The sequence below is a fragment of the Macrobrachium rosenbergii genome, chromosome 45 (genome assembly GCF_040412425.1).
Source record: "Macrobrachium rosenbergii isolate ZJJX-2024 chromosome 45, ASM4041242v1, whole genome shotgun sequence".
Classification (NCBI taxonomy): Eukaryota; Metazoa; Arthropoda; class Malacostraca; order Decapoda; family Palaemonidae; genus Macrobrachium; species Macrobrachium rosenbergii.
In genome coordinates this window covers 2614319-2626818 of record NC_089785.1, presented here as the reverse complement: position 1 = coordinate 2626818, position 12500 = coordinate 2614319, and the positions used below count along the sequence as shown (strand labels likewise).

Below are 12500 nucleotides of genomic sequence, written 5' to 3'. Positions count from 1 at the left end.
GCTTCCTTTCCAGTATCTTTTTCACGTCGCATATACTATTTTTTCTAAGTCATATTCTCCTACTTTTAGTTTTCTGTAAAAGAAAACTACTGAGGTGGCTATCTGCCTGTCCGTCCGCACTTTTTCTGTCCCCTCAGATCTTAAAAACTACTGAGGTTAGAGGGCTGCAAATTGTTATGTTGATCATCCACCCTTCAATCATCAAACATGCCAAATTGCAGCCCTTTAGCCTCAGTAATTTTTATTTTATCTAAGGTTAAAATTAGCCATACTCGTGCATCTGGCAACGCAACAACACAGGCCACCACGAACGGCTGAGAGTTTCATGGGCCGCGGCTCATACAACATTATACCCAGACCACCGAAAGATAGATCTATTTTCGGTGGTCTTGATTATACGCTGTACAGAAAACTCGATTGCGCCGAAAAACTTCGACGCATTTTTTATTTGTTTCCTTATTACTTCTGAATTAAAAGCTGTTTTCACCATTTTTTTTTTCACATAACTAAACCATCTCCTAACAATGCTACCCATTCTTTCATATCCTCTTGATAACCTCTGCTATGTATCCCTACAGTTCTCATCTATTCAGTTCTTCTTATTCCATATTTACTACACAAGCGCTTGATTTCAACAGCTTCAACTTTCTTCTTTACTCGTATTCAACATCTACAAATCACTTCCATACAAGAGAGTTGGTTCAACAAACCCCATTTACTCTCCTACCTTTGTTTCTACAGACTATTCACTCCGCTTCGCACACTTTTGTGCACACCCAGCAATCTCTCTTCCCTCAAGCATTCTACGCCTCCACTTTTTTTTTTTCTTATGCTACCATTATCAGCTGTGTTTACGTGCAAAATGCCAATACCAATGAACCACTTCTTTTACCCCACCATCCACATTAACTTTCATTGCTGCATATTGCTGGTTTCCATTTAACCTCAGACCCTTCCTCTTGCCCATTCACTTGAAACTGTCTCCCCTTGCAAACATTACCAAACTCTTCTGAGCATCTGCAGTTTCTCTCCACTATCCCCAATTAGTGCTGAATTACCTGCAAACATCAGTCATTACATACGCCATTCTTGGCTCAGTTATTTATTCCACAACTTTGCGACTACATCCACTGTCTTTTCTCAGACATTTCACATTATTCCATTCATAAGGATACTGAACAACCATGTACTCACTTATCTCGGGGAAAGGTAAATGAAGACGTTACTTCCCAAAAAAGATTTGAGCACTAGTGTGGAAGTAAATGGGAGGTTGATGTAGGCTGGCATAACATGCCATAAAACCAGAAATGAAATAAATCTACTCCAGTTCGTATTAACAGTGTTGAAATAACACAGAATTTTAGTGACAGGATAACAGCATAAACGAGCATAAAGACGGATGGACAAAATACTCACAAGTGATAAGCAGAAGTAAAGAATGGGAGAAGGACAGTAAACTCATTAGCGACTGAGGTCAGTGTTCTACTCGCAAATCTCGTTTGTCTATATAGGTGGGCTCAAGTCTTTGTTGTAGTCTCACGATAAACACCCTTCCTTAAAATCTATACATTTTAGATGATTCCTTTGAAATAAACGTATCGAGTTTATATATCCTTGACAGACATTCATATTCTTACAAAAGCTTTCTTTTATGAAACTGGGTTCTATGATGTTTGTTCCAAATATGTCTTTATCCCTTATTATTGACGGGAAAGTTCTTTATAAAAGTTTGTATCATTGTTTGACTGTTCTTGAATGCTACATGAACTCCGGAGTTCCTAAGTAGACGCGAACTTCTTTGCAATTATCACTGTACTAAAGCACAAGCAGGTTTTCTTGTTGAAGGTGTTTTTATTGTTATAAAAAATCACGATATATTAATATTTTTCTTGTGCTCCTAATCACATCCAGTTCATCAATAAACTCAGGCCTACATATAGGCCATGTTCTTTAAAGCATGGAAGTGAAAACTGAGTGTAGATAGGAAGAAATACATTAAAACTCATTAATACCACTGTGCTATATACAACATGGAGGGCAATCCAAAAAGGGTAGGCTACCGCCATTTTCCATTTATATGGTGGTACTTCTGCCTGTTTGGAAGTCAGATGCATTCTCCTGAAAGTAAAATACACTCACCCAAACCACTAATCAAACCAGTTGCGAATGATTACCAGCGTCAGCTGGGGTTAAAAAAAAATGCATGGCTAATAACCTCATTTCTTTTCTTATAACCTTCTAAAGGGGGAAAATCCTGATGGTTATAAAAAGAATTATAAACACGTATTTGTACTGTGCGTCATGTGGAAATCCTTCTAATATTTCTACTATATACTAAACTTTGTAAATGCAACGCACCCAACAAACTCACGCATTTTACACAAAACACATTTTTAAAACCAATTTACTGTCTTAACCATAAACTTTGATTATGAGGCCTTCAGTCTTTCTTCATTTTTGATACCAATTTCCATCGTGAGTCTGGAAAGAACCTCCATGAAGTTTCTTTACATTGCATACACATCTGATTTCCTTGTCTCACTCTCAGCAGTCCCCTCATTATGGAGAGCAATTATTTCCCATTGTAAAACTTACTGATCACTTACTAACTAACTCAACCACGGATACAATTCTTGAATATCTTCACCTTTACAAGTGCATGTTTTCACAAAAAAAAGAATAGTACTTCCGTCTTCTTTATGCAAATGTATTCATGCGCCTATAAAGTTAGGAAAATCCATACATATGTGAAGTCTTTAAGAATAAATGAAGACAAGGCTTCAGAAAATTAATGAATATTCCAAACTTCGCTAATGAACTTCGAATCCTGAGGCAGCCATTGTTTTCCAAGAGTCTTAGTTAGGTTTGCTGACTTGATCTGACATTATTAACCCGGCGTTATTAACGGGGTTCTTCTTAATTGAAAGCCAACCTCATATCCATCTTAATTGAAGGCCGACCTCATCCCCGCCGTGTAATGAAAATCAAACAACGAGTAACCGGAGACAAAATATCTCCTGTATTTGCCTTTATTTGCGAGGCAAATATTACGTGTAAGATGGGAATGTCTTTAAAAGGCTGGTCGGCGGCGTCTAATCAACTTGGGACGAAAATGCAATTACACGGGTTGTGTGAAGAGCATCCCAGCAGTAACTGTTTTATACAGATGCACTTCCCAGAGTATCGTATTTCTGCTTAGAATTTCGCATTGTATTTTGGTCACTGACATTTTTCGTAGTGAAGAGTATGATAACGCTCGTTTATTACAGCTTTTTTGTTTGGTTTTGTCGCCGTTTTGAATGTCCACTTCACATGCCTCGAACTTTCCTAAGGTCTAAGATGTATGATAGTAGCCTGTCCGTACGAATTCTTTCTCGGGAGAGATTATATCGTTGCGTTTCTGTAATAACTTCCCTTTTCGAGTTTAAATAGTTCTGTTTCTATAAAATCTTACCTTAGAGAGCTACCGGTTCTGCTTCTATAAAATATTGTCTAAGAGAATGTACATAATTCTGTTTCCATAAAATTTTATCTCAGTGAGCTAACAGTTCTGTTTCTATAGTTCTTTTTCGATAAAATCTTGTCTTACGGAGATTACTAAATTTTGGTTTTGAAAATCTTGTCCCAGAAAGCTAGAGTCTTTATAAATTCTTGCCTTAAAGAGCCCCCAGTTCTGTTTCTATAATAAAATGGTCTGTTTTTATAAAAGCTTGTCTCAGAGAGTTAGCAGGTCTGTTTCTGTAAAATATTTTCATAGAGGGCGACCGTATTTGATTCCAATTAACCTTGTCGTAATAAAATGACGCAGTTCTGTTTCATCAAAACATTTTGTTAAACAGGTAAAATCATTCTAAGGCATCCTCTAGAAAATAATAATTAATTCTGTTCGGGCAAAATGAAGTACGTTTTTCATCCTTATTCCCGTTAATAAATCTTCATAAAAGCCTTTTTGTTCCCTTCAGTCTCTTGCCTCTTCATTTTCTGTGTCCTCTCTCATGCTGAACAGAAGAGGCTTATGAAGTGACCTCGTTACACCCGTCTGGACACCGCTTCTCACATTTTTTCCGAGAAAATCAATAACCCACGGGATGCACGGTTCAGTGGCCGTTTCTGCTCCCTTACTGCTAGTCTTTGGGACTTTCTATCTTCTTCTGTCTTTCCTGACCCCTACGGCCGTCCTCCTTTTAAAAGGTGGCCGGTCTACGGCTTCCTTTGGAGTTAGGGTTTGGTCTACACACACATCCACCCTCCTGTCCTTGCGTTATTTTTATTTTTTTAGGGTTCTGCAAGGGGTAAACTGCCCCCGGTAATTGGTTGCCCATACAAATGATATATATATATATATATATATATATATATATATATATATATATATATATATATATATATATATTATATGTATATATATATAAAAAAATATTGACTCGTTAAGCTCCGAAAAAATCAGAAATCAGATACAGATCTGTGCACTATGAAGACATTACTCAAAAAATAATCTATGAATACATATTGTATTTTGTTTAGTTTGGTATACACACACACATACACACACACACACACATATATATATATATGTATATATATATATATATATATATATATATATATATATATATATATATATATATATATATATATATATATATATATATATATATATATATATGAAGTGCTTCCCCATTAACAAAATGAATCTTTCATATAAATGATAAAGAAAAAACTAATAAATATCTTCAGACTCAAAATCATTAGATATATTTCATTATATGTCCTAATATGTGCCCATAACTTTTTTGCTTATCAATGAAAACACAAATTGCGCGAAGAAGGGCGTCAATTAATCTAATTCCCTTTGATTAAACACAAATATGTGTGCAAGAGTTTACTGATCCTGTTTTAGTTTTACTTTCGAAAGGCGAACGTGTGCAAGTGACCACGAGAGAGAGAGAGAGAGAGAGAGAGAGAGAGAGAGAGAGAGAGAGAGAGAGAGAGAGAGAGAGAGAGAGAGATTTGGAATCCTTGCTTCTCTAATAAAAAACTGGCCTTGCTAAACTTACCCTGAAACCAGACCCTGTTAGTAACTGACCCAATCATGCCAAAATCACGTTATCCCGTAAGATTTCCCTTTTCCCGAATGTTTCTCATTAGAGAAAATGCATTGTCACCAAATCCGAGAATTTAAACGATCACATTCGCGATGTAAAATACCAAGTTGAATTCCACGGTTCTGAGCAGGTCGGAATTTCCACGATAAACCTTTGCTGCATAATTTCAACTTAAAATCTTGGGTTTTACGTGGTGATATAGAATTCCCGTAATGTTATCATTACTTGCAATTAGGTACGTTTTGGGTTAATGTTATGTGCATATGTTTTTGGTGTGTAAGTTATAGGACACGTATCCGCTTTCATTTTCAAGGGTTGGAGCAAGGGTCTCTCTCTAAAAAAAGTAATGGGCTACAGAATATTATAAAAAATATTAAAGGAATAACTTTTTTCTCGACTGACACATGAATCTTATGAACACTGCATATGATATCTTTAAAAATAAATCTTCAGTACAAATACAATCCTACTAACTTTTCAATTTTTTTTTTTTTTTTTTTTTAGAAACATACCTTTCTCATGTCGGCTTGGCTGGCAGTAATTAAGAGAAGTTGGAGAGGCTAGTGAAAGTCTGGAAGGTTCTGAAAAAAAAAAGGTTATATGTAAATATTATACAAGTAAAACACTGTGAGATTTTAAGGGTAAATGGAAGGCAGGAATATCTAACAGTGAAGTTTAGTTTGGAACTTGTACGAATAAGGATTTTAGGGTTTCTATTCACACCAGTGCTTTCGAAATTTCATTTCACTAGGTAACACTGTACATTAACCAAAAAGCCACTCCATACTCCATTCGGAATCTGTTTTCTCACACACCCTTATATGTACATTTCATGCTCTTCTTGAGCGTTTCTCAACACTCCATTCATAAAATTATTCAACCTCCATGCTACGTTAATCCTTTCTGTCCTTAGGTACACATTTACACCAAACCAACGACTCTCATGCCTCCAAGTTCTGACACTTGCTTATACTTTTATTGTAAAAGCCTCTAATCGCTCTTGACAAATGATCTTCTATAATGCAATTCTCATCACTCATCAATTGCATTTCTGTCAGTTTTGTCACAAGCTTTCTCTTTTTCCATGTAAGTCAGTTTTCAGTTTCCTCATATAATCTAACTTATGATTTAGATATTTCATAACAAACCTTGATCTACCCAACTGCTTCCCTTGCTTAAGCCATCCTTTTGTTTTCTACTTAATCTATCACAATCCTACCTTATAATTTCCCATAAGCCAAAATTCCTCACACTCATTCCACAAGAACCTTCTCATGTTTCAGACAAGCTTTACCCTATGGTCATTTGGACTGTTTACCTTCATTCCATACCAACCCAATCCAGTCCACTTGTAGTTCCATTCTTAAGTGTTAGAGTGTCTAGATTGGCATTCTTACATTTAAGGCAGTCACTATCAGACAGTCATAAATTGGTACATGTTTCCATTGTGATAACAGATCAGAATCGACTTTTCCAACTTGAAACAATCACAAATTTGATAAAAAATATATTCAAAATCACATACAGTTTCAGTGCCATTGTCCCTATTAAGTGTGGAGACACTGAAGGGGGAGCATGACGCTCCGAAACTGTTTGTGATTTTGAATATATTTGTTCCTCAATTTGTAGTTTTTAACATGTTTCCATAATACTTTCAAAGGTCAGATTTCCCTCATTTCTATCGTCTTTAATATATATATATATATATATATATATATATATATATATATATATATATATATATATATATATATATATATATATATATATATATACTACTGTATACTGTAAGGCTGTGAAACCAGGGGATTTCACGAAACCCTGAGACTTTCAGGGAATTCTTGAAATCACCAGTTCACTTAGGGACATTTGATCCCCGAGGGGCTAGTGCTAAACACTGCGAAACAGTGTAGATGAATCACTGACTCGCCGTGTCTAATTAGTACTAGCCCCTCGGGGATCAAATGTACCTAAGTGAAATCCTTGGTTTCAGAGTCTTACTGTAACATATATACGTATGTATGTGTGTGTGTGCATATCGGCAGAAGGTCTATAGCACCATGATTCCAGGGAACATATTTAGAAATTATTCATAACTGTTCAGAAGGAAAAAAAAAAGTCTGAGGTACCTTTATAGGCTTCACGTCCTAGAGAAAGTCACAAAAATCAAGGGTACCTATAACCCTGTAGCTGTGACCGCTGAAGAGTCACTCACCCATCTCCCTTTATTTTCCAGAGGCCGAGGCTCACATCAGCGGTCCTCGCGAGATCCACATGGTCAGCGGAAGCAACATCAACCTAACCTGCTCAGTCACAGGAAGTCCAGAGCCTCCCCAGTACATGTACTGGTTCAGGGGCACAACGCTCATAAACTACAGCTCACGCGGGGGTATCAGCGTCGTCACCGACAAGCACTCGAGGACGTCGCGTCTCGTCGTCACCAGGGCCACCATAGGGGACTCCGGCAACTATACTTGCGCCCCGGCCAATGCTGAACCTGCCTCTGTCAGTGTCTACATTCTGAATGGTAAGATTCCTGGGTGGGTCCACAGTTCAGGATTGAGGACGTAGTCTTCCCTCTGACAGTATAGCAGTTAGGAAACTATGGTAAATAAGTATTATTAAGTAAATTGTTCTGTGTAATTAATGTAAACGGAGATTAAATGAGGAAATGGCAAGAAAATTTTTTTCTCCAGCTTGGGAAGCAGTGCCTACCCACTGTCAGCATAAAGCACACATTAATAGACCACTGTTCTCTTATGCACCAGTATAGACGATGGTGTAAATAATATTCTCACTTAATATTCATGAATGTTTATGTAAATGGCAATAAAAAAAAAAAACAGCTCCAGCCCTCAAGTGTTTGAATTCACATCCAAGGTAGCATAAGCTACAAGCACAGTTTCGTATTGTATGTTCTTGAAGCTTACAGCAACATCTTGGATACGAGCTAAAACCGCTTGAGGGCCTGAAACCTTTTATCTTATTTAATTGCCAGTTGCATTTACATTTATATATGCAAGGAGCTAAATTATGAAGTAAAATCCCCAGAAAATTCAGGCTTAACGACGCACAGTGCATGGCCACGCCACAGAGGAAGCAAGTATATAATAAATCAGTGTTGGTTTTCTGTACTTTTCCAGTACTTTGGCATCTGCTATTAAAAGTGCAGTAAAACTAGAACATGGAGATTTCAGAGTACGATAGTAAGCTTCATAAAGATGGTAATGTTATCAGGCAAAACTGACATTAAACGAAAGCAAGAAGATATAGACCTGGGATTACTAAATAAATGGACTTAGAGAATTTGAAATACATGGAGGACGGTTTTACAGATAGGAAATATTCAAGTTATGGATTCAGGTCCTACGTCCAAGGAAATCTATAAAAATGGCGGTGATAAACGCGACAATCAAGCAGATTTAGAACCAGACATGTTATTTCCAATGAAGATTCAAGAAATAATTACCACAGGTAATCCCGGTATGCAGCAAAAGGAGTATCTAGGACAAAGAAAACTCTAAAGAGTTATCAATAAGAACAAAATCAACAGGGAATCATCTACTGATGTCTTCAACAACAGCCTCCAAAGTGTTCAGAAATACCTAGGAAATAGAGTTACATTTTGGGGAAGAATGATGTAACTCCATTCCCATCTTTTATTGATATGCTCGCCCAGTTTCCATACCATTGCAATAGTGACCACCTCTGCCCATATCGCCACCGTGCACCTTTATCCTCTCTCTTTAATTGGGTAAGTTCCATGTTCTACCTTTATCCAAGCTGAACTGGTTCTCCAACCCACGCGCCTGAACCTTTAAATTTAGTAGGGAGTCATAGTATTATATTTGTAAGTTGCTTCTTCTTTTAACGTGCTTGTTTTCCTATTTGTACGGGGTAAGCACGATGCCTTCTTTTGAAGGACTTTGATTTGGCTTTTGGGGTAGACTGTAATCTCGATCGGCTGCCCTGCCTGTCATCGCTTAGACCCCGGTAGCGTATGTATATGTATTGTACCAGTCACCAGCGCCCTGTCTCCCAGCTTGATACTTATATATAACACTGATCACATTTCATATTCTCTAAATTTAAGTTAAAAACAAATATAAGCCTATTGAAGCCAACTGAAACATACTGATAAAAAGTGTATTTTAAGGCTGGAAACTCCTCCCTGCCTTATTCCGGCTTTCTTAATCACACTCGGGAGTAGAGAAATGAAATTAGGAATTCCCCCGGAAAAGGATTGATTTCGAAGCCCGTGTGAGTGAGTGTGTGTGTGTGTGTGTGCGTGTGACGGAAGGGTTGAAATTCGATTAGAATGTAATTTGCATGTATTTCGGATGAACCCAGATATGAGAAGGCTTGTTAATCTCCTCATCTCCTATTCTCTCTCTCTCTCTCTCTCTCTCTCTCTCTCTTGCCCCTTGCGGAAAAAGGTGACTGGGAACAGTAAAATAAAAAACTTTCTAATGATGGAAACTGTAATATTTCACTCATGAAATATAAATTATAAATTCATTTTCCATCTTGATTTCATCCACAATTGCTACATTTTTATGGAATCATACCATTAAAAATTCGTCCTCGTAGTTCAGCGGTTAACACTCTCGCCTCAACAACGATAGAGCGCGGGTTCGATTCCCGAACGGAGGCTAATGGTTCAGCAAATCTCCTTTAAACCTCGTCGTACTTCTGTGTAGTGAAATAAGCCCTTGGTAGTTAGTCGAATATGAGAGGACACAATCAGCGTGGAAAGATATTTGATGGAGAAACTGATGAGGGGAAGACGTGAATGGGTGGAATATAGTACAGAAGCATAGCATAAATACCTCGATCCGGCCATGTTGATGTTTTTATTCAAAGCTGCGTTTTTGTAATTCGCATATGAAACGTTCCTAACAGATGTGGATATCGGTAGTCTCGTTTCTTTCCATCCACTCCCAGACTTGGAAACCCTTTTTTTTTTTCTTGCTTTTCTCGGGCCTGGGCTAGAACAGAGTATATGGTTGCCTGTATCACTGGCCTTCATTACTGTTATATCTACTTATTACCGGACACTCTTCACCCTGGTTGGAAAACAGCATGTCACAAGCCAAAGCGTCCCAGGAGGGAAAGAAACCTAGCACAGAAAAAGAAACTGGGAAGTAAATATAAACGACAAAGGAGTATCAACAAAAAAACTAAATCTAATAAATGACGAAATCCAGTGAATATGGAAAATAAACAAACGATGAAGTGATTGATTTATGAAGTTTAGGTTCTTAAGCCAAGCACTGGGGCACTTTCGGCCGTTCAGCGCACAAGACAATGGGGAGTGAGTTGGAGATCTAGAAAGTAAAGTATATGAAACACAGAGACCTAAAGGTGGAACTGGGAGAAAACGCAGCACTAAAAGCAACAGTTAGAGGTGTTGGTGAGCAAGTTTGAAGAAAGGAAGCGGGAATGAAGGTAAGGTAGAAGGCCAAAAAAGCACTGACAGCAATATCCCACAACGAGGAACTATGAAATGACATCTGTATCATAATTACATCGTAATTATGCGATGTAATTATGAAGATCAGTTTATAATTGACGCTTGAACGAAACGTTCTGAGAGTCACAAAACAGGGAATGTCCATTATAAAGAAAGAGAGCTAAAGAATGCTATCATATATTAGGGAGGAATGAGAGAGATCTTTCAGGCAGAAGTAATAAACCTGAGACTGCGAAAATAAGACCCTATTATTGTGGAGAACTGCAAAAGTCGGAAATAGATATAAAAAAGAAAATAAGTGATATATTGAAGAGATGACGACTTTCGCTAGTAATACTGCTGAGTATAAGCTGAGTATAATTTCTATTAAAATCATGTATCTTATTATATAAGCCTTGTTTGACGCAGAACTACATGTAATAAATGTAGCTAAGCAGTACTGATTAAGCTTATATGGGATTTAGGTATTAATGCATCCTAACTGAAACCTGTGTAAGTATGTTTATTTTAAGGGAGGTACACTTTCAATAATACTTATTTCTAGACTTGAATTGAAATGCCTCTAGTCAGCACTGTGATATTACTTAGTTCTGTTCATAAGTCCTAGTATATAACCTTTTACTTTCAATTTTCAGGTTCTTCCGATTATGCAATTTGGTCTTTCAATAATTACCACACATCAACAACAAGCATTTTTGTGTGCAATTAATATATGTATGCCCTAAACTACTATCTCCATGTGCGTGAAATTTAAACTCTACTTTGTTAATTAACAATAGCCAAATTTTGATATAGGCATTTAATTCCTAGGGAGAATTTAGTCAAACTGTGAGTTTCTGCTTACAGACACGTAACCTTTTATTAGGTTTATGGATAGGCAAATGTAAGATCTCTTATTTCTTTTGGTCTTCAAAAGTATTAATCAACAAAAAAAAAAAGTCTATAAAAATACCAATCTTCTAAACTGAATTTAGTCATTTAGTGATTTTCTGGATCAAAGACTTGAAGGACCCAACGTTTAGCCTTTGCAATTCAAACATGAATGAATGAATAATGAAGTCCCCGTCTAAGATCTCTTTGTCTCTCTGTCTCGCCCCCCACCCCCACCCAGGAGAGCACCCGGAAGCCATGCAAGGAGGAGAGAGCACGAGCGTTCACTGCCAGTCCTTCGTGTGTTTGTTGGTCCTCGGCTTCTGCATCTTCAGATTCCACGCCCTGACGGCCAGATAGTCGCTGCGGGCCACAGTCATGCATCATTATTCAGTTGCATTGTAGGAGGAAGCAATAGCGGCATCAGTAAGGACTGGTAGAAGAGTAATATCCACATCCTCATGTTCACTGACGTTAGGTTTTGTTATTAATGATCTTTTGGATAAAGTCCTATTTTTGATGGCTGGGATAAAGTCGAATAAAGGGTAAATTGAGGGAAGCTTCGTTTGTGAATCATTTTGCATCGTATTTTCTTGCATTTACTTTGTGTGTCTGGATGTGTTGCTAAAGTATGTTCGTGTATACATATATAAATGTATGCAGCCGTGTGCCTGAATATTAATGAATCTTTTTATAAGTCATTTCGATCTCAAATGGTAGAGAAGATAGATATATATATATATATATATATATATATATATATATATATATATATATATATATATATATATATATATATATATATATATATATATATATATATATATATATATATATATATATATATATATATATATATATATATATATATATATATATAATGTTAATTTTCTTTTTATGCAGGATTTTTCTTAATGATCATGCTGGCCTTACCATGGAAAAGTTGTAAATTACGAATGACACAAACATTTCCTTCCTTATTGGAATTCTTTCTTTATTTCATTTGTTAATGTTAATTCATCATAAAAATGTTTCCATTTGAAAATGAAGTA

The 12500-nt window shown here is 36.7% G+C and overlaps 1 protein-coding gene across 1 annotated transcript in view; it reads left to right on the top strand.

Annotated features, from left to right (window-relative positions):
• LOC136829709 (protein amalgam-like) overlaps window positions 1-12167 on the top strand; it is a 451013-nt gene extending 438846 nt beyond the window's left edge. Inside the window, exons 4-5 of the mRNA XM_067088508.1 lie at window positions 7342-7632; window positions 11690-12167. Of these exons, the coding sequence (XP_066944609.1) occupies window positions 7342-7632; window positions 11690-11808 (410 nt within the window). The 3' untranslated portion in view covers window positions 11809-12167. The remainder of the gene's footprint in view (window positions 1-7341; window positions 7633-11689) is intronic.
• The last annotated feature ends 333 nt before the right edge of the window (window positions 12168-12500 follow it).